The 22,422-nt window shown below is 40.2% G+C and overlaps 3 protein-coding genes across 10 annotated transcripts; all 3 read left to right on the top strand.

Annotated features, from left to right (window-relative positions):
• Positions 1–342: 342 nt before the first annotated feature.
• On the top strand, positions 343–4,786 carry LOC135596946 (uncharacterized). 3 transcript variants are annotated; one of them, XM_065089249.1, is made up of 2 exons: positions 343–994; positions 4,664–4,786. In XM_065089249.1, exon 1 carries the CDS (start codon positions 503–505, stop codon positions 941–943), a length of 441 nt encoding a protein of 146 aa, XP_064945321.1. In that variant the 5' UTR covers positions 343–502; the 3' UTR covers positions 944–994; positions 4,664–4,786. The 3 variants fall into 3 exon arrangements, with proteins under 3 accessions (XP_064945321.1, XP_064945322.1, XP_064945324.1); XM_065089250.1 differs by lacking the exon at positions 4,664–4,786 and adding an exon at positions 4,075–4,478; XM_065089252.1 differs by lacking the exon at positions 4,664–4,786 and adding an exon at positions 4,057–4,478.
• Positions 4,787–10,126: 5,340 nt separating this feature from the next.
• On the top strand, positions 10,127–11,371 carry LOC135596561 (uncharacterized). Its single transcript, XM_065088611.1, has one exon. The coding sequence runs from the start codon at positions 10,243–10,245 to the stop codon at positions 11,344–11,346; it is 1,104 nt and encodes a 367-aa protein (XP_064944683.1). The 5' UTR covers positions 10,127–10,242; the 3' UTR covers positions 11,347–11,371.
• Positions 11,372–13,937: 2,566 nt separating this feature from the next.
• Positions 13,938–20,717, top strand: LOC103970453 (phospholipase A1 PLIP2, chloroplastic). Of its 6 annotated transcripts, none has more exons than XR_001976108.2 (6): positions 13,938–15,751; positions 16,366–16,839; positions 16,960–17,019; positions 17,518–17,934; positions 18,029–19,103; positions 19,988–20,717. XR_001976108.2 is itself a non-coding variant. In XM_065089247.1 (6 exons), the coding sequence occupies exons 2-6, from the start codon at positions 15,113–15,115 to the stop codon at positions 18,599–18,601; spliced, it is 2,163 nt and encodes a 720-aa protein (XP_064945319.1). In that variant the 5' UTR covers positions 13,938–14,313; positions 14,568–15,112; the 3' UTR covers positions 18,602–20,717. The 6 variants fall into 6 exon arrangements, 3 of the variants coding, with proteins under 3 accessions (XP_064945319.1, XP_064945320.1, XP_009382508.2); XR_010481072.1 differs by having other exon boundaries at positions 18,029–20,193; positions 20,318–20,717; XR_010481073.1 differs by having other exon boundaries at positions 18,029–20,226; positions 20,318–20,717.
• The last annotated feature ends 1,705 nt before the right edge of the window (positions 20,718–22,422 follow it).

The raw sequence follows: 22,422 nt of genomic DNA, 5'->3' as shown, positions 1-22,422 counted from the left end.
TCACCATCATCATCATCCATTTCATTGTTTTCTTATGTGTAATGAGGCTTGGAAGGCACTCCATGTATGTGGAACAAAGACGACTGAGTTGGCTGCGTGCTGTACACTCACTCCACCGTCAATTCTTGCTGGAAGGGGATAAATAATGAATAATTATAAATAAAGGATTAATTACAAACAAAATTGTCATTTTTTTCTTTGAAAAGTATCATAAAGTGTGTATATATATATATATATATATATATCATGAACTAACAAACATTATGGAGAATCCAATATTAGGGAGTTTACCAACAAAAAGAAAGTACAATAAATTAAAATAAAAGGCAAGCCAACTCCTTCCTTCACCGTTCGAAAAATGCAGTTATAATTAGTCGTCCTCACCCTAAATTTGAAGTCTCTCATCGCCCAAAACTATTTGCAATGTTAAGCCAAATCTCCGCCGATCTCTTTCTCTCTCTCTAAAGCCTTTCTTCCCTCTTTGCCTTCTCTCCCACTGGAGATGGATGACTTCGAACGGAGGAACCGGGACGAGCACCGGTACTCGGCCGCCGACCACGATCGTGGCCATCGACCGTACGACGGCGGCTACCGCAACGAGTTCCGAGCCTACGGCGCAGGCGCCGGAGACCGTAGGCTGGAGATCGTGAAGGGGAACGTCTTCAGCGCCAACCAGACCTCCTACCACGCCGCCGACCGGGACCGGCATCACTCGCCGCCGCCGCGGCGCCGGTCTCGGGATCCGCCGTTCCCGCCGCCCCAACGCAGCGGCTTGTCGTCTGCGGGGTCTAGCGCCTGGTGCTTCACCGACCCGGAGGCGAAGCGGCGGCGGCGGGTAGCCAGCTACAAGGCGTACGCGGTGGAGGGCAAGGTGAAGGCGTCGTTCCGGAAGGGGTTCCGGTGGATCAAGGTCAAGTGCTCCAAGCTCGTCCACGGTTGGTGAGCGAGGCGGAAGGGAAGGGGATGGCGCCGCTTTGTGGTGACTTTTATGGAGGTATTATTGGTTGGCATATTTCTTTGGATGCAAACAATATGTTTGTGTTTATTACATATGATTCTCTTTGTTTTCTCCTTGGAAACTCTTTATCTAATGTGAGACTGTAGGAGTGAACTTTTAGATTAAATGTCTTTATATTGAGTAATTGAAGATCAATGTAAAGGAGCTTTTTATATTCTTAGAAGATGCTGCTTAAAATTTCAGTTTTGTTGGGGTAATTGAAGATCATTGCGAATCGATAATTGCATCTCATATGATTGCCATTTGCCTCTTAGTTTCTGATCTTGAATGGAGAGAGATATGATCATGTACAAATGTTGTACTTGTTGCCTCCTCATCTTTGAACTTTAGGGAGATGATGACCAAGTTATGGTGGATTAAGTAGGGTTCTCCAAGCATTGTGTTTAGTTAGTTGAATCTGTAGGCAAAAACTGGCACATTGGATGTTATTAGATTGGTTCATAAATTTGGATTTATAAGCTACAAGAGTATTATAACTTTAAGCTAATTAAGACAAAATTGCCATATTTCCTTGGAGAATATTATGCATTCTATGTTGCTTCTTGAAGGATATATATATATTGACATGTACAAGTAGGAAACATATTTTTTTGATGAATATACATTGAGTAACTTTCTGATTTCCTTGCTGAGAGTGAGAATTGCATTATATAAGCTGAAACACTTTTGAGATGTCTCAGGCAAGTGATCCAAATCTGATATTGACCATTTTGAGACAATTCACTAATTCTGAGCAAACCTGTTTCTTCCTTGGGGATGAGGTTGAGGTTGTTTTGCTTGTAAGTAGTTCTCCTTCTCTCTTATTTCTCTTGTAGATATAAATGCTCTCTGTAACCTTCATCATGTGTTTGAGTTAGGTTGCTTTTGAACTGATCAAAATGGCAAATCAATCTTCCAATCTACTTTGTGCCATTTATGACATTGTATGTAAGCATTGTAGTAAACCTTTATATATATCATCGGGCAAAAAAGATTTAGTAGATAAATCTCAAGATTTTTAGAAGAAAATAAATTTTAAGAGAGTAGGACTGGTGTTTCCAGGAAACTATCTTAAGATAATGGTTATCCCACACACATTGCAGATGACGAGAAATTCTACCCAGCATAGTTACCTATTGTGTCACTGACCTAAACCAACTCCTAGATTGTCTGAGAAAAGCCAAAAAGGACGACTAAAGATTGTCAGGAGAAGATTTCTTTTTTAACACCTGATAATTGATCGTGAATTGAATGTCTGTTTATATAATAATCGATGATTTATTCTTAACATAAATTAATTATTATAAATAATATATTATTTTATTTAAATTATTAATTTTCTTGTTTGTGTACTATGGTTAAGAAAATGATTAAAATTGATTTTCTTAATCACATGCACAAGTTAGAAATTTTACTAATCAATTAAATTATAAATTGATTTATTTCCTAATAAGTAACGTGATTTTTAGGAAGTAAATAGTTTATGTTCTTTTTTTGTGTGTAAATCATAAGAAATAAATATTATATTTTTATCTTTATATGTGAAAGAAAAATAAAAATTAAATTATTACTTACCTTTCGAGGAGATATCATATTCTTTTATGTAAAGGTAAATTACTACTTACCTTTTAGGGATATATCATATTCTCTTATATAAAGAGGCTCCTCATTCCTTATTCTCCATCGAGCCTTACAATGGGAGGTTTGAGTAAAAGATTTTCTAAGAAGATGATCCTAAAGAGACGATAATCGAAAAGAAGTAGGATCGTCTATTCTTTTTTAATCAATTATTATATCTTTATGATGTATAATAATATTTTAATTTTAAAATTTTATGATGATAATGCTAGAATGATCATTTGACTTATAATGAATTTCAAGATTGATTTACTTCTTTAAATTTTTTTAGATTAATATAATAATCTAAAATTTCTTTAAATTTCTTTAAATTTCTATTATTTAATTAGTCTTAAATTTAAGATTACGAATTTAAAAATTTTAATATATGGATTTGAGTTATTATTTAATAATTTAAAAATATTAAAATATAATATGATAAGAAGAGTCTAATTGGTTTTTGACTTGACTAAGGTTGATTTGCTAGGCTAGGTCGACCCAACCCATATGGCTAGGTACAACTCAACCTATGTGATCAAGTACGATCTAACTCATGTGGTATGACCTAACTCATGTGGTAAGGTACGACCAAACCCATGTGGCTAGGCATGACCTAACCCATGTAGTCACGAATAATTCAGCTCATGTGACTAGGTATAACCCAACTCATGTAGCCAGACATGATTCAGCCCTTGTGGCTAGGTACAATTCAACTTATGTGACCTGACATATCTTAGCCCATGTGGTCAAGTAGGAGCTAACCCATGTGGCAAGGTACGACTCAGTCCATATAGTCAAACATGACCCCAACTCACGTGTCGAGGCACGACCCAACTCACGAGCCAAGTGTGACCTAGTTTAGTGGTAAGGCTCAACTCAACTTGTGAGTAAGGTTTAACTTGGTCCACAAAGTTAGGTTCACCAAACTATGCGATTGATACTAGACACATGATCACTCCTCTATCTAGCCCATTGTATCTCAGCCCAACCTATTACTTGGGACAAGCATGTCCGACTCAGATGTGTTAGTTTACTTTAGGCTAACATTATATTATATAGTCCAATTTTCTCTTCCTTTATTAGTTTGAGCTCGTTAATTGTCTAAATCAAATATGTTTGATTGCTTAAAGTTGCTTTAGGATGATTCCAAACCTACTTGATTTAATTGAAATCAATTAAATCTAAATTAGACGTGATTCCATATAAGTTCTATAAGGATTTAAGGTTAGCTTCATTAGGTCCTAATCAAATTGAGTTTGGTTCAAGTTAATTAGGTTATTCTAATTAGGGTTTTGGTTGATCGATGACTATTGAGAGATTGATGTCTCACGTCTTTATGATTTCATGAACTTAAAGTTCTATCTGAATGTGTCATTTGAAAATAATTATTGGTTTTATACTTTTTTTAAGTTTATGATATTGATATGATTGTTGTCATATAGTATTTGTGACTATGCTAGTGATCCACGTTGGAAGTACAACCTACGAAAGGAACTACAAGCCCATCACAGTGTGGAGCCACCAATGGACATAGTCTAACAAATCATACATCAAATCATGTTATTTCTTGGATGCATGTATGAATGAATGGATGAATGTAACTGAATGATCATGGATATTTATGTATCCCTATCGAGGGTAGGTAGGGTGATTCCATTCAGGGATTAGTTGGCTATTAGACGTGATGGTTAGTGGTTTCCTTCATTCGTTGTTAGGAGAAATGTATCCTCATTTGGGCTGGTGAGGGATATCACTCCATCTGCTATTGATAGTGCGATATGGGTTCTCTCCATTCGCTGTTGGAACAATGCATCATCGCGGGTGATGTATGTCTTTATTATCTAACTATTAAATTTGTGTTGCATGTGATTGATATATGATTTTGTTTATTACATAAGAATTATCATTTTTTTTATAATGAATCAATATGTTATTGACATTTGTATATGTTTTATAAATATTGAAGATTATTTTTTTATAATTTTTCAGAGGTTCCTACCTGTCTGTCTATGTGTTTACTGATTTTTTTTATCTTATATTTATTTTCAGAATAATCAACTACTTTGCAATAGATCCGAGACTTGGGTGAAGGAGATTTTTTTTTTGTTACTTGTGGCCTTATCAAGAAGATGTGATTATTTGACTAGTTAATAAAATATTTATTATCGTAAAGATAGGTATTTGAATTTAAGGATAAAAAAAGTGTCTTATGTAAATTATAAATAATAAAATAATAATTTTTTTTATATAAATATGGATTGTGATAATGTATCTTAAATTTAAATGGATTGAGGCTTGTGAAATAAATTTTAAGAACTAAAAAAAGATTCATTTCAGTTCTAATTTTTTAAGTATCATGTGGTTTATAGTGATGTATTCAAAAATGATTTAAGATGTATTTTGATGTAGAATAATAAAATTATAACTTATGTTTTACGACAATTAAAATATTACGAGAAGAACTATTCAATCCATGATTTAAAATTAATATAAGTAGTGTTTACTTTAAAATTTTGATGATATTATTTTTATGGAAAGAAAATATAAAATATATATTAATAAAAAAAGTTTGAATCAGAATAACCGAATATGAGACAGAGCAAATGATTGAAATAATTTGAGACATACGAAGAAAAGGATACTTTCTTACTCCACTGTGGAGTCCTTTCACAAGCGTCCTATAAGAATTTTTTATAAATATCAATAAGAAATAAGTTTACAAAAACAATAGAAAGAATTATTATTAGATATAATACTTTATATTTACACATAAATATGCAGCAGTTATTGGCTTCAGTCTATATCATCTTTCCAATTTTGTAGTAGATGTAAGTTGTCTTTCTCAGGAAGCACAATGAAGGCCTCTGGTTGCTTTACTGATGATATGAAATGCACAAAATGAATTCCATGTCGATGTTTGCCTGTAGCCATGCATGATGAAGAGAGTTGAGGATTGCAATTGAAATCCTTAGATTTAATGCAAATCTTTCTTAGAAAATTTCATCAAATAAATACAGAGTGGTGTTTGATATGGTCCAAAGAGAGTTCGGAAGCTGCACGATAGGAGACGGACCAACCGATTACAAGCACGATAGTTATATATTTACCTTATTACCCCATGCCAATGTACTATGGTTTCAATATGTATCGGAAATATACATCCATTATATTTATATTATAGATATACGGGGATCCGACACTAAACGATGTGGTCCGCTACCAGCCATCCGATCCAGATCCAACGCTCCACACGCACTAAGTGGAAGTTGAATCCCTAGCCATTACCCACGACAGCGATTTGAAATTTCAAACGCCAGCGAGCGAGAGAAAGGAGAGGTTTTGGGCGGCAAGGAGCACCAGAATGGCTTCCTTCAGCTTCTCGTGGGCCGATGAAGTGGAGCGAGAGGAGCAGGAAGAACTGGAGAAGGCGAAGGGGAAGGACGCGGGAGAGGAAGACGAGAAGCAGCAGCCTGAGAGAAAGGCTGATGACCCTTTCGGGTCCGCGAGGCCCAGGGAGGTGGTCCTTGAGGAGAAAGGAGTGGCTGGCGCAAGCTAGATCAGGAATTGGACGCCCATTCCAATCTCAGGTGATCCCTTCTCTGTTTGATCTCCGATCTGGTGTTGGGTGCTTCTTTAAGGTTTTATCGGATTCTTCATTTTAGGATTGGATTTTGTGGATGGATCTCCTCATTTGGAGATTGATCTCTTTAATTTGGCACGACAAGATCTTGACGACATGGGATAGAGATTTGAGAAATAGGAATAAACTTTGTTAGCATCTCAGTATAGACCATGTATTATATGCAAATGACAGAAAAATGTCACCTCAAACAAGGTGTTCGACTCAATCATCCTTCTGCCTTATGAATGGTGATCTAAATACCAAAACTTCACTTGGTTTGTAGGTAGTGCTTCTTTGAAGTTTTGGTTATGAGCAGATATTGTTGTATTGCAAAGGGAGTGCTGGTTAGTTGGACAAAATGCCATCACTTTCCAGCATCTCACAGCTCGATTTTCTATATTTTTGTAGCTGTGTGATTTCCTAGAGCAATTGGGCCTGCAGGTATCAACCATTTACCATGTACTTCCTAGTAGCTCCTGATGTCTGATGATCACCTCCAAATAGGCCGATCAGTCCAATGTGGCTCTGACTCGGCTCCCTCTCGGGGTCTATGATACCATTGTAGATCCTCCATGACTCCCGAAGTGGCCCGACTCCTGATCCGTCAAGTCCTACAAAATGACCTATGTCAAGAGGTAATCACTTCCCATCTGTATCCTTCCCTGTAAAGGTCATCAGGGAAGTCAAATCCTTGCACTAAATCTAGTAGACCATAAAATTTGAAGCATTCAGTAAAAAGTTGGGTGTCTAATATGCAATCTCAACCTTTTTCCAAGCACATACATTCCAATATCAATGTAAGCAACTTTCTCTCAAGATATAGAATTTTTCATGTGCATCAGATGTAAGAAACAGTTTCATCATGATAGAATCATAGGAGGCATGTTGACATGAAACCAAATTGCAGTCAAGAGTGAGCCTAGTAATTACTCCACATTTCCTGAATATTGTCATTTTAATTTTTCAGCATAAAATTTACTTTACCTTTGACTGTGAAACTTAAATACTCAATCATAGGTAAGATCAGTCATTACTCCATCATAAAGCCTATATTATGTATTTTTGCAGTTTCTGGCTTTTCCATAAGTTTCTTCTAATTATCAGATAACTAGTTGTCTGAACACTCTTTTAATGGAAGTTTGCTATTTCCAAATCTCTTATTAATTACTTGACTTATAGCCACTTGTGCAGAGTGTTGATCTTTTTGTTATGTTTTGTAACCATTGTTCCATGATAATATTTGTGTTTGTGGATGATTTTACTCTTACAGTTCATGCTGAATTCTATTTATTTTACAATATTACTTATAAATCAAGACAGACCACCCAGATGTTGGCATATACTATGATCCATAGTAAGACTCTGGAACTTCAAATTATTGTTGTGATTACCATCTAATACCATAACAAAATATTCTACTTCAAATTTCTGTACCTAAGTTGATTGTTTGATTCAAAAAAACCTCAGTTCTTGTTTTTGTAACCTTAGATCCTGGTGATGCTTTTGGTTCTCAATGTTCTTGGAGTGCCAAATCTCTAAGCCTGAATTTAGGGAAAACTACTGACCATTATGAAAGAGGACAGCTTTGATAAAACTATTTTTGAAGGGGATAACATATTGTAAAACAATAACAAATTATTGCCTAGAACTGGTACCAACTATATTTGTGGAGATGGCATAATCTTCTTTACTCATTGTCCTTTTTATTTATGCTTGGGTCATGATATAGGTACAAAGTCATGAAAACCATATTTTGTACTATTTTTATACCAAATTTCTTGACTGATTATGTTTGTCTTTCCCTTGAATGATTGCTCTTCATCCTATATGCTAATTGTAATCCAAGACTACCTATCAATAGCTGAATCTTCACATTACAGGCAAAAAAAGTCACTTTATAGTTTACCAAGAAAATGATGAGCCTATTTGATGCAGTTATGTTTCTATTCTATGTTTTGCATTCCTTTTTGTACTATTTCCTACTTGCAAATCATTGGCGTGTACAGGAACGACAAGAAGCTAACAGGAAACGTTTCTCTGGCATCATCTTCCATTAGCAAAAAGGAACATCCTCTTGTTGGACTTGGTAATCACACAGATCAAACGAAGCCAGGACATGATCCAAGGAGCATTCCCCCATTAAGGCTCCTTCCAAAAAATATAGCCCCTTCGCTGGGACACACTCATAGGGGACAATCTTACCCACAAAATGCTGCTTTGGACAGTGGTCTTCTGAGTCGACATCCATGCAACTCAAACACAAACACTGTGCACCATTTTGCAGTCGATCCTGCTCTTGGTTTGTTAAGAGTACCACAATACAGTTTGAGCATGGTGGGGAGAAGCCAGTTGAGGATGCAACCAAACACTGGAACCTTAAAAAACAGCCAACAAATGGGATCTAACTGCAAAATGGGTGTTGCTAGAAACAAAGAGATGAATTTGAGGAACAACCACGAGGATGATGGAATTAGAAGATGTGACCATGGAAAAGAGACTTATTTCCTTGTTGCCGGAGAAGAGCTACAAGGTGACGGTAGGAGAATTCTGACTGATCTGAACATGGGAAGAACCAATATGAAGAAGACTCACAGAGTTGGTGAATCACAAGCTGCAAAGAGGAAGTCTTGCATTCAAGAGTTGACAGATAAAGCTATGGAACCGCGAATGTGGATTATGAAGACAAACCAGAACAATGATTGCCTGAGATCAGATTCTCCAGGAACTGAAAACAAAGTGGATGATGAAGGTGTAGAATTGGTTGGTCCTTCAACAAGTAAAAATGCATCTTCTGGCAAGAACAATCACAACAGAAAGAGAGGACTGCACTCAGCACCTCAGTCTGGTCGTCATAGAAGGAAGCAAAGGAATCAAGCTGGATTGTGCAAGTAACAAAAGAAAATTAGTTGTATCATTAGCACCAGTTAAGATTAAGAGACCCAATTGAACTTGTTTTCCATACATTACATCGACATGTAGCATCTTATACTGCTATAGCCATTAATCTGGCAAATATTTCATTCTCTGTTTTAAGGTTTACTTACCCTTCGTAGTAGGAAAGCAAACTACATTAAAAGAACAACTCCAGACAATAAAAATATCCCATCCATTACTTAGAATCCATGGTTGTTTATATATACATATACATATATATTTGCATTTGCATTTGCATTTGCATGCTTCTATTATGTGCACGAAGGATGAGAAGCATACACGTGTAAGTATTTTATATACTGAGATCGCAGGGCATAGTTCAGATTCTGAACGTAAATAGGGAAGGAGAGCACGTTGATACTGACAGCAAGCAGACGTGCATGCCACCCTCGTCTTCTCCATCTCTCAAGATCCGAGGAGACTCTGCACGTGAGAGGTGGGGCCTTGCGGACCTACGAGGTGGACCCACCCATATTTCATGAATCATGCACCTCACGTCGAGCAAAGATTGACTTTTTCTTACAGGTTTTTATAGTACCCAAGTTTGACTTTTTTTTCTTTTTCTATACGTTTAGAGATTACAACCCAAAAGGTCTTCGGGTGTGGCATCCTCCTAACGTCACACTTCAAACTCTCGAAAGCAGTCATCATAATCGTATTAATTTCTCTATATTCAAGTTTAGTATTATTATGTGTCCCTTTAAAATCTAAAAGCTTATACGTACATATAATAATCTGTCAAAATCTTTATCAGCATATAATATACTTTTTTTATTACCTATTAAATATTTAACTGATACTTTTGTGGCATTTTAGTCAAACTACTAATGGGTGGCAATCTCGATATTACAGTTAAAATCAGGGCTACCACTATTCGTAAACAGTAACAACCTTCTGCGTGTCTCCTATTTATCTGACAGTATCCCGCGCGCGCTGCCATCGCCGCCGCCCTTTCTACCTTCGTCTCTCATTCTCTCCCCTCCGCCTTCTTTATCTCTCTGTCTTCGTTGGTTCTCTCTACGAGCGACGTCGGAAGAAGGAAGAGAAGGGGGAATAAAGCACGAGAGAGTAAATGGAGCTCGAAAACCCTGGCCATGGCGAAACGCTAAAGAGCCGCCCGCAATACCCTCCCTTCCCCGTCGGCACCATCGATGATGGCTCCTCATTCACCTCCAACCCCTTCGTCAGCGCCCCCTCCAGCCCTGGCCGTGAGGGTGGTGCCGCCACGGCCGCAGCCGGAAGCTACTTCTTCAGCTGTCCCGCCAGCCCCGTCCACTACGTCCTCTCCTCCCCTCCTTACTCCTTTTCCCCAGCCGCTGCCTCCGTGGCGATCGACGAAGCGTCCGGCTCTGGTTCGTTTGAGTTCGACGGCGCGGCTCGCGAGGGAACGATGATCTCCGCGGACGAGCTCTTTCTCAACGGCCAGATCCGCCCGATGAAGCCCTCCTCCCACCACCTGCGACCGCAGTCCCTCGCGCCGCTGAGGGATCTCGACGACGACGACTGTGACGATGTTGAGGAAGCGAAGGAAATGGCGGCGCTCGGAGCCCCGGAGGAGGGCGGAAGGGGGCGGCGCCTCAGGATCCGGGGCAGATTCATCCATCGGAGGACCAGATCCATGTCGCCCCTTCGAAGCCCTCGATTCCGATGTCAAAGGAACGAGGAGGAGGAGCAGGAAGAAGCGAAGGAGCTCGAGTTCAACCCAGATCCCAAGGAGGCTGCGATGGCGCCGGACTCGGCCTCCTCCTCGGGCAACAGGAACTCCAAACCATGGATCTTCCTCAAAGATCTCCTCCTCTACCGAAGCAAAAGCGAAGGCAGCGGGCGAGGGAACGGCAGGGAGAAGGAAAAGTTCTGGCACTCCATCTCCTTCTCCCCCTCCTCCAAATCGAAGCCCCCATTGCCGCCTCCGGCCGCATCATCGTCGGTTCTGCCCCCGGCACCGGAGCAGAACAAAACAAAGCAGTCGAAACGGCCGGCAAACGGGTCGGGAAGGCGGCGCCCCACGGCGCACGAGCGCCACTACACGGCGAACCGCGCGCAAGCGGAGGAGATGAGGCGGCGGACCTTCCTGCCGTACCGTCAGGGTCTCCTAGGCTGCTTGGGCTTCTCCTCCCGAAGCTACGGCGTCTTCAATGGTCTCGCCAAAGCCCTCAATCCCGTCACCTCCAGGTAAAACATGATCCCATCACCCAAAAGAAGATAAGAACGATCTCATACGCTCCCTTTACGTTCTGTATACTCGTTTTCTTGTTTTCCTTCACCAAAATAACTTCCTATCTTTATGTTCTGTTCCTCATAACTCTGCCTCGCATAGATATAATAGTTCGTTCTATGGGTAGCCGATATAGTAGTGATGTGATGCATGCCATGTTTGCTTAGTATAGGCATAGTTGCGTTTACTCTATACTGAGGTGCAATAATGACGCCTGTACTATTGTTGCATACATTACAAGTAAGGCTGTGAGAGCGGCCTCCCAGGCACGTGATGTGCCGGGACCCCACCAGTCACTTGAACCTGGCATTTGGAGACGAGGGACGGGAATCAGGCATTGTGGGCCGTACAACTGGGCATGTTGTCATCATCTCTCATGCACCGTCTCGTCTTGGTATAACCGTGGGACCTTCCACACCTGTGTACTGTGGGCACTCAGTGCCGCTTCGTAGGTTCCACCATTCTTCTGTATGCCATTGTCGTGAAGTGGGCACTTAACGAGGAGGCTTTGGATCCTCTCTCTTGTCCCCCATTCGACACGGATCAGTGACTTGGTTTCTACTGTCAATGTTCTTAGAAATTGATCGAAGTTATATTTGAAATCGAAATAAATTTTAATCATCTTAAAATTATGTTCTAAAAAGTTTGAGTTAGGCTTAGTAGAAGTTGATATTAGTTACATTCGATCACTTCAAAAAAAAAAATCATAAAATTTAATAATTAATTATCATATTTTTTTTAAAAAAGTAAAAAAATAGTAATCATCTAAAAATTATGTTCTAATTAATTATTATGTGAAAGTTTGGATTGGTTTCGTAGAAGGAGACCTAATTATACTCTAATATATGGAGCATTCTTCGGTAAAAAGCGATAGTATTTCGAGATAAAATACCCAAGAAACATCATCTTATGATATTATAATGATAAATTAAATTATATATTTAGATAAATATTTTGTTTTAAGAGTTTTTATGCAATTAGATAGACATGGTACATATATGGTCTCAGACTAAACACATGCTAAATTAAATTATGTGCGTGTGAAAATAGAAGGTATGAGGTAAAGGACAAGATGAGGATGGACATCACTAGACCTTTTTCCATGTGCGGCATGGTGGTTGATGATGATCACCTTCTCTTCCTTTGTGATGTTACGTCTCTTTATGTCAGATCTGAGGTAGTTCATCCACCTGAGTCTGCAGCCCTTCCGATCCCTACAGAGACAAGAAAAAGGAAAAGAAAGAACAGCTTCGGCAGATCAGAGGTAAAGCTGAGAGTGTCACAGCAGTGGAGCTTGCTTTTACCTGCAATCTTAGGCAATGACCTCCGATTTCCAATGCCATTAGCGGCGATGCACTTAACAACCAGGATCTCATCCTCTTCCGCCGGCCACTTCCCCTTCTCTAACCCCGCCATCTCCCTAACCGTGTCTCCCTAACCAGTTGTGAAGAAGCAAAGAGTCTGACCTTTATATGTCGCTATTGCGAAGGTGGTCACAATATCAAACCAAGTTCTCAGTCTTGCATGCCAACTCCTCGTGGTGCAGGTACAATTTAATTGATCCTTTATTTAAATTAAATATGATTAATTTAGGAATTAAGTTACCATATACATAATATTTAGAGGAGAAAAAGTAAATAAATGCTAGAAAATAGAGAAAATAATAAATCTTGACTGAAGATCTCAGAGATTCGAGAATGAAAATCTATTAATCAAGAATATTCAAATTAAAGATATTTTTCTAATTTTTTATATTATATTATTTTTTATTTTTTGTACTTGGGCCTGCCTATAAAAGGAGGGTTCATTCCCACCTTTAGTGTAAGTGTTATGAGATCACATTTATTATTTGTTTTCTCACGGAATAATTTCATACGATAAATTCTTTTTCCTCTCTCTATGATCTCTCCCCATTTCTCTATTTTCGATAAAAGATTCAACCTACATGACCTGAGTTGCCTAATTAAAGATATTGGTTGTGTCCATGGGAGAAACATGTGGAGTCGATGATCGCTATCCTTCCCCAAGGACGAATTGATGATGGGAGAATGACCAGTGTTTCTTACCACTGATATAGAATGCTTGTAGTCGTCGTAGGATATTATGATGAATGATTGATTCGGTGCTGAGATGGATGGTGATAGGCATATTCTGGTATTACCCTCACGTCAATGGTTAGTAGCCACATCAACGCCAACATGAAGCTTCAAGATTGACATGTCACATCACGTCAACATGATATCTTGGACTTAGATGAGACAGACGCTCGTTTTTGCATTGTTCGAGACTTATAATCGTTTCGGAAAGCTCAGAACGGCTTTGCGTAACGCGGATTCTTGCTAATCAGTAGGAGCCCATACGGAGGGTTTGAGTCACTCCGGAAAACTCAGGACGGTGCCCCATGAAGTCAATAGCCATTAACAGCCCGTCTACGGCCAACCTTCGTTCATCAGTATAAAAGTCGACCTCTTGATCAACGTCGAAGGTTGAACTTCGAACACGAAAACTCTTCTTAGCACCCATCATCCAACTCTAACTTAAGCTTTCGAGGGGTCAAATCGGGAAATCTCCATCCATATTTGGATCTGTGCGAAGTAATTCAACGAGGAAGGATTATCCGACGAATGCTCCCCGTTTCTCCTTGGAATCTTTGTATGCACCCAACAGTGCTGAAATAGATAGACTAAAGACACTTGGATTACATACACCCAACACACGATCAAATAGTCTTTGGAGCTAAAGTTCGCTTCAATAAGTTTGGCACCGAAGTGGGGTTTCTTTCTTTCCCGTAGGAGAGTGGCGTTGTCAGATCAATCCTCATCTCCTTGAAGTTGTTCTGCAATCAAACATTGCTGCGCTCGTTAACAATCTCAAGCAATTCGATCTGCCAAGCAGCATGGAGGGTGTTCTCCAGCAATGATCTCAAAGGTAGCAGCGTGATCATAGATTTTATGCTTACATCGGATTCCTCGATCCAATAATTGGATTTAGTTTGAAGGCACCTGTTTAGATCTTTCATGTTCATAGCTGAGTGAGGATTCTGCAGACTTTGTTTTTTTTACGTATTTGTTTACTTGGGGAGGAAGAAAGAAGAAAAAGAAATGAGTTTCTGAAGAAGAAAACTCCATGAGAAAAACGAACACTTTCAATTTGATACAAAGCTCTATTTCTTTTGATAATAGAGATATTAGAAGAAGAAAAAGAAGGAAGAAGGAAGACGGAAGAAGGAAGAAGACGCGTACACAAGAATTAATCTTGATCTTGATCTCTGCTGTCTTTGGCTCTGCCCTGCTGAGTCACAAGCCTCCATCTCGTGACGTGTTCGCCTATCCATCCGTTTGCGGGACTAATTTGGAAGCCATTCTCTCTCGCGCTCTCCTCGGAGTAGTTTTGAGAACACGATCAGACAATAGCAAATAGTAGAATAAGATCGAACAAGATTTTTTATTTCCATAATCTAAATCATCCGCGTTCATCAAGCGCTTCGTTTGCGGTGCCACCTGGCTGCTTCTTCCTGCGGCCGACACAGCGTGAAGGACGTGTTTCCGCCTGTTTCGGAGATCTTTTGTCGTTTGAGGCTTCGAGCTTTCCTTCTCTCTCATTTTCTTCGGTTCTCGACCTCCGACAAAGGCTCAAGACGCGGGAGGGGAGCCAAAGGCGCTTCTTTTGCGCAAAAGCTGGCGGCTTGCTGCGGTTTCAGGGGGTGCAGCGATTGGACGAGGGAGAAATGGACGGTGTGATGCTTATGAAGGGGGCCCCGTCTCCAGGGCTCGCCGTAGGCCGCGATGTCGGTGCCCGACAACACCACCCGGCGACGAAAGTTAGCACCTTGGGGCCGCGTGCCGCCGCGGGAGCCGGCGGTGGGAGCGCGGCGGAGGCGTCGGGGCCCGCGGCGGCTGCTAGGCATTCCTACATGTTCCCATTGCGGCTGGATCGGCTGTGGCCCGGCCGGAGAGGGGCGGTGGCGGGGAAGCGGAAGGGGAGCGAGGAGGCTGCAGTCGCGGAAAGGGCAGAAGACTCACAGGTGCTTAAGGAGCTGCCGGCGGAGCAGCGGAGCGACAACTGGGTGTTGAAGATACTGAGAGTGAGGTCGGTGTGGGCGGAGAGGGAGGCGTCTGCGGCGGGCGGCGGCGATCGAGAGGCGGCAGCTGTTGAGGACGGCGACCGGTGCGTTGGTTGCGGCAGCGGCGGCCACGAAGATGGCTCGGAAGGGTGCGTCATCGACGGCGTGGGGAAGGAGGAGAAGTTGGTGTTCGATCGTGAGTCCTTCTCGCGGTTGCTCCGAAGGGTGTCTTTGGTGGAGACGGAGCTCTACGCCAAGATGGCCTACCTCGGTAGCCTGGCATACATCGTTTCCAAGATCAAGGTACGGAATTCCCACGCATTTCTTGAATTCGGTCGTTCTTTTTGCTTTAAATCGATGGAAAAAGAATTCGATTATGGCATATTCTGATTGAAATATTTGGTATTTCAGTAGTTTCTTTTAGGATCAATTTAGGAGGACAATTTTCTGAAGTTGAGATGTTTACTGATTGGTTAAACTTTGTGATTCAAGAAAGACTGGAAATTTTGTAGTTTGGAAGGAGATCATATGTTCAGAGTTTCAAGAAAGCATCACATGGATATGTTTGGTCTGATGTATTGGTTGAATGTTTAGTTCTTATTCCTCATAGAGAATGCCTTGTTCAACATGGTTCTGAGTTTTTCGAAGTGAAGCAGAGGTTGGTAGACATGAGAAAAATTGGGTTTTCATGATTTCCCTTTCCAATTTGGAGGTTGAAAGTTTTGGTTGTTTTCGTCCATTCCGGTAGTTGGGCAATCCAATCCGATGAGACCTTTACTTTTATGGAGTGTTAAAAGTCTCCTCCAATTCAATGTGTTGCCACCTAACTTCACCAGACATCTTAGATTCTATTAGTTGAATGTTCTATTTTTCTAGGAGGAAAATATTTGAGACATGTTTTATTTTTGTTCCTTCAGCCAAAAAACCTCCTGAAATGCTATGGACTACGATTTGTTGCTTCGTCATTGGAGAATAACGGAATGTCCCTAAATTCTGATGAGGCTAAGAAACAATCCCAAGATCAAGAACTGAAAGAGGAAAACAGCGATTCAGAAGAGATTGACACAACGAAGGGAAATAGTACCAGTGTAAGTACATCTGCTGCTTCAAATCTGCAGTATCAGACTACTGGTGTTCTGCCCTATGGTGCTGCTCAGACAAAGGACGGCGAGAAACTGGTGGAAGGTAGCAGCGGTGACAAACAAGACAGAAGTGTGAGTCCAGAAGAGGTGTCTCGCATGGCCACTACAAAATTAGTCACTCAAGCAGTAGCCGGTAAGGAGGAAATGAAACAAGCCATTGCTGAGGACTTGAATTCAAGCCAGTCCTTACCATGTGAATGGTACATATGTGATGATGATAAAAGTGCTACAAGATATTTTGTCATTCAGGTGAAATTTCCTTCTTCAAAACTCTTGTTGAGTATTTCTATTCTTTTCTTCTTCTTTTTTTTCTTTTCTTGTAGTCAAGTAAGTTATAGTTCTGGTTTTGATTCATTTTATGATTTGCAGGGTTCTGAGACACTGGCTTCTTGGCAAACAAATCTTCTTTTTGAACCTATTCAATTTGAGGTAATATTTGTCTTTAAAATTTATCTATAAACCTTTTTTTCGTGCTATTTTTAGTTTTTTTGGCTGGACTTGCTCGTTCCGTCTACATGGATTGTTAATTGTTAAATGAAAATGTGGGGCCTGTTTTGGCAAAGTCTTCGGCTTTTGCATGTTTTGGGGGAAGCTCGAGTCAAATATGTTCTGTTCTGTTCTGTTCTTTGGATATACCCAGGCGCATGAGGACAAAACTCTTATCTTTTATTTTCATTTTTCATATTCTAAAACTAATCTAAACTATCTTAGATTGGATGTGCAAGATCAGTTTGTATCAATGTCTATGGACATAATATCTTAATCCTTTTCTGGACATCACTTCTGCATGTTGATTGGCCAATACAATTCATATTCTGGCGCTTCCTAGACTGTTCTCATTTTATTTGGTGCGCTAATCAATTTGTTTTAAACAAAATAATATTGCATCTCACCTTGTGCTCATCAAGATCTCGGCTCATGCTCTAGGGACTAGATGTACCTGTCCACAGGGGTATATATGAGGCTGCTAAGGGAATGTACCAACAGATGCTACCAGAAGTCAGAACTCACTTGAAGTCTCATGGTAAATCTGCAACTTTTCGCTTCACTGGTCATTCTCTTGGGGGAAGTCTTGCACTTCTTGTGAATCTCATGTTACTGATACGAGGAGAAGTGCCTGCTACATCCTTGCTTCCTGTTATAACATTTGGTGCGCCATCCATAATGTGTGGTGGTGATTACTTGCTTCGCAAATTGGGATTGCCAAAATATCATGTCCAAGCCATAACTATGCATAGGGACATTGTTCCTCGAGCCTTCTCCTGCAACTATCCAGATCATGTAGCTAAGATTCTCAATGTAGTTAATGGCAACTTTCGTAATCATCCATGTCTCAAGAACCAGGTAAAGTTTGCTCCATTCTGAAGCTTCTTGGAATGTCATAATACATATTGAATGTTTAACGAATGCTCTTTGCTTTTGTGCCACTGCTTGACAGAAACTGTTGTATGCTCCTATGGGGAAGCTTTTGATACTACAACCTGAAGAGAAGTTCTCTCCGCATCACCACCTTCTTCCCCCGGGCAGTGGCCTCTACATCTTGGACAATTCATCAGTGGATTCAGATGATTCAGAAAGACTACTGCAGGCTGCAAGTTTAGCTTTCCTAAACTCTCCCCACCCTCTTCAGATACTTAGTGACCCATCCGCATATGGTTCTGAAGGAACAGTATATAGGGATCATGATACAAATTCCTACCTGAGATCAATCCGTGGTGTGGTCCGTCAAGAGCTTAAACTCATTAGAAAAGCCAGGAGGGAGCACCGTCGCAGAATGTGGTGGCCTCTTGTGGCCACACAGGACGTGCATCCCACTGTTGTCACCACCAGATCTGTTGGATCAACCAACTCCAACCAAAACCATTTCAGCTTTGTCAGTGTTCTCCATGGAGGAAGTAGAACACTCGAGCGGTTTGCAAGGCTGGTCGCATCTCAGCGTGTGCATATGTTTGTCGTGCTCTTTTTTCCAGCACGTTTATTGCTCTTGGGAGCATTATCTGTTGTCAGTTAGTTGCTGTAGTTTGATGCAGTTGCATTCTTTATTCATCATACAGATTCTTCCAAAGGATATTGGAATTGAAAGGAAAAAATTGTCATTTTTCACAATAAATAGAAATTAATGCATTTTTTTTAATAAAAAATTTAACTCATTTTTCACTTATTAACTTCTGTTTTTGCTATAACATATCTTTGCCTGTTCAAACTTAATATCAAATTTAAGAATATACATCATGAGCATATAGATTGTATTTAAGAATGAACCTCTTTCATCCCGAAGCCTTTTTATAATTTTCAGTTCTCTAATTTAAGGTACAATTTGACTCATTATAGTAATTTGTCTCACATGCATCGAGTGTCATATTTACATTGTATATATTCTAGTATCCTCGTTGAAGGAATTTGCAGACCAATTTGTGGAAGAAATAGGAGATACAGTATGACGAGATGTGATCAACACTCTTAAGCGCTGAGATCAATTTACCATCACAAGTCATCTGGCTTTTTTCTTTCTGGTAAGCTTAATCCTGAACTTGCTTTTTGGTCCTTTTTTACTGCTATGACTGATATGTCATGATTGGTTCTATCAGTTGGCCAATCAGACCATATAGCTCTTCTGAATTATGAGGTTTATTTTGTTATTTTTTGTTTACTTAATTGGATCAGTTAATGCTTGCTTTACTTGCCATTTACTGGAAAATTCTATTAATACTTGTCGGTTTAGATAGTATTGGGACAAATATGGCCATCTCTTCTTTGCTAAAAGTTTTGCTGTCTGCCAACTCATGAGATATATGCATTGCAGATATTTTTTGGCAAGAAGAGTTGCATGACAATAATTATCATTATACAAATGCGAGCTCTACATCCAAAACGTGATCAATGTACATTTCTCTTATGCTTCGTTAAGGAATAGTTTCAGGCTTCTCATTACAAACCATGACAGTAAAACTCAAAATTTAGCTTCTTTAATGAATAGTTTCAAGTGATTGAAGAGAAGCCACATATTTGCATTTGTGATCTGTCATTTTCACCACAATAGTATCGCATTCTTTTAAACCTAACTTGCCCAAATATCTGCATCTTGCTCTTCGGCAAGCATCCTTCTGTTTTCCTTCCAACATATATTATGCCGTGCTATTTGTTAGAACTTAGATTTGTGTCGGAATTCCAAAAAACTAGTAAGATATGTCAAAATCATGTTTCCGTTCACTTCCTGTCCGGGCCTTCAATATCCTGTCACCCAAAAGGGTAGGGCGTATTGGCGGCATGCTTCGAGAGGCAGGCTGAAAACTTCTTGTCACTTGGATAAAATTTTCCCAGGACTGGATGTTCCCTTTTTAGTTCTATAACTTGACTGATTCCAATGGTTCTAAAGCATCACTTTATTTTTCTCCAGCATTTCTGCAGATTATATTGGAGACTAAAGGCTCAATTATTTTTCTTTCTTGTGCCATGGAAATATACACATCCAAGTGCTGACAGGTAGTCATCAGCTCAACCTTTGTCTTGTTCAAACAAACCTTTCTGTGAAGGAGAACAGCAACAAAACTGAGGTCCCAGCTTTTGCCTGGTTGATGTTTTGAAGCTTATCTCTTCAGTCAGGTAAGTATGCGTGGGACTATGACGGCTACTCAAGTAAGGATTACACGTCGGACGCTGATCGTTCCACTCGCAACATGTTGAAATGTTAGCAGATAATAATGCAGAGTATTGTATGTATTGACAGGTTGCAGTCATCTCATGACAATCTACAGTCAATTGGCCTTTTCTGGATCTGTATTGGACAAAGTCATGCAAGTGTTAGAGAGGCCTACTTCTTCACGTTTTCTGCCCGGTTTTTCTTCGGAATTATCTAGTGAAGAATCCATTGATGTGTCCAACTTGACAAGGTTACAAATTTCTCATTCCTTGCTCGAGTTTCCTGAGGAAATCGTGTCTTCAGCATGGCCAAGGTTACAAATAATCTTTGCTGTTCCATGAACTTTGATGCTGAACACATTAACTTTGCAGCTTATATCATGTTCTTAAGATATTATCATGCCCTGTGACTAACAAAAAAAGAAAGGTACTGTTTTACCTACAGATTGATGCAATCAATTAGCATATCAAAAGATTGTGTTTGTTCATCTTTACAATCCACTTGTTTGGTTTCAATTTAATCTTGGGCTTCATATGCTATATCAAAACAAAGAAACATAGAAATCAACCATAGATAAGACTTCAAGAGAGAAATGACTACAAGTAGCAATGATGAGTGTTGAGATGCAATAGTTTAAGCTGACACCTAAAAAAAGACCAATCAATATTTATATATGACGAAAAAATAATATTAAATGGATTCTACAACCACATTCATCCCCATCATCACTCCTCACGTCACTCCTCTTAGCTGTTCTTGTCCCCTCTCATTCCAACACCATGAGCATTAGATCTCAAGCCATCTCAACCCAACTCGATTGGCTCCTTCGACACCTTCTTCCTTATCCACTACTCAAACACATCTGAAAAGATAACTCCAACTCACGTTTTAAGTGAAGACAAGGCTTCATCACTGACCTGTGGAAGCTTAATTTAGAGGTTATGAGTGCTACTTTTTCTTTGGCCAAAAGAACAAGCCAACCCCCACAACTGTTCACAGTAATCTATTCATGACAGTCGAATAAAAAGAGAGAGTGGGGTACTCATGAGGAGATGCACCTCGTTCTCATCATTACATCTCGGTCAGAGAGCTTTGTATAAGAATGTCATGCTGTAAAACAAATCATCCTCTCTTATTTTGAGGTGTATCACTTTGTTGTTTATTCCACAAGCCAAAGATTCCCAACAACTGTTACCTGTAAAGCAGTATTCGAAGCTTGACCATGATGCTTGTATATTGAATCGATAGAATGAGTAGCCTAATCCTACGATCCGTCTCGCTGCGGTTGTGTGTGATGATCGTAAACTTTGAGGAAACCAGTGTTTGATGTTGTTTCTTAGCATGCATAGACATTAACAGATCATGTAGTTGCATTGGATTCCTTCTTCCTGGAGCAACATTGAAGACTTGTCACGGGAGTAATTGCAGAACTATTGCTGTCGTAAACTTCATGCATGTAGTCTTTTCAATTGAAAGCTATCCACTGCTGCCTGTGTACCATGAATGCCAGTTATCTGTCACTGCAATAGAGATGCAGTGTTCTCTTAAACCAAACTCCAAGAACATGATCTAAAGTTAGCTGGCTGATCTATGCATCGACTGTTTAAGACCACCAAATACTCTTTATTATTTTAGTGTTTGATTGACCTTGAATCTCTTTTTTTCCCAGCTTCTTACTGTCAGGATAAGAGAGTATTTTATGTGTCTTTGGTTACCTTACTGTGATGAGACGCATGTGGACATCAGCTTTGTGCTGTCCAAGTTATCATCATCACGTCCTCTCGCAAGTGTCTTTAAATTAGCACCATTATTGCCTGCCTCACTGACTCGCGCTCAGGTTTGCGGACAACAAAGGAGCTCCTCCCAAGACCTCTCATGTACGAGAGCTCCAGGAGGGGGTGTGGAACACCTGGACAACAGTGAACACCATGACAGGGACGCATGTGGAGAGCACGTCTCCCGTCTAGGGTTGTGTGCCCGAAACACGATGGGGAGCACGTCACGGACACAGCTTTACGCGAAACGAGGACGATCCATCACATCTGCTGCATGCGTTTGGAACCCTAACAGCCATGAAGGCTTGCATCTCCACCTAAATTAACCTGCAGATTAGTGGTGCCTCAGCGCTGCAGCGAGTTCTCCTTACGGTTTGCTTGGGCTTGCAAGAATCAGGTTCTCCTCCAATCATGTGC

The sequence above is a fragment of the Musa acuminata genome, chromosome BXJ1-11 (genome assembly GCF_036884655.1).
Source record: "Musa acuminata AAA Group cultivar baxijiao chromosome BXJ1-11, Cavendish_Baxijiao_AAA, whole genome shotgun sequence".
In the NCBI taxonomy this organism is placed as follows: Eukaryota; Viridiplantae; Streptophyta; class Magnoliopsida; order Zingiberales; family Musaceae; genus Musa; species Musa acuminata.
The sequence above is the reverse complement of the archived record's forward strand: the minus strand, read 5'-3'. Positions and strand labels throughout refer to the sequence as shown.

What these genes read in the sequence shown, in the direction of transcription:
- LOC135596946 (XM_065089249.1), top strand. Translation starts at nt 503, where the DNA reads ATGGATGACTTCGAACGGAGGAACCGGGACGAGCACCGGTACTCGGCC.
- LOC135596561 (XM_065088611.1), top strand. Translation starts at nt 10,243, where the DNA reads ATGGAGCTCGAAAACCCTGGCCATGGCGAAACGCTAAAGAGCCGCCCG.
- LOC103970453 (XM_065089247.1), top strand. Translation starts at nt 15,113, where the DNA reads ATGGACGGTGTGATGCTTATGAAGGGGGCCCCGTCTCCAGGGCTCGCC. An exon ending in TTGAACCTATTCAATTTGAG is followed by an intron (nt 17,020 to 17,517) that starts GTAATATTTGTC and finishes CTCATGCTCTAG; the next exon opens with GGACTAGATGTACCTGTCCA. An exon ending in ATCCATGTCTCAAGAACCAG is followed by an intron (nt 17,935 to 18,028) that starts GTAAAGTTTGCT and finishes ACTGCTTGACAG; the next exon opens with AAACTGTTGTATGCTCCTAT.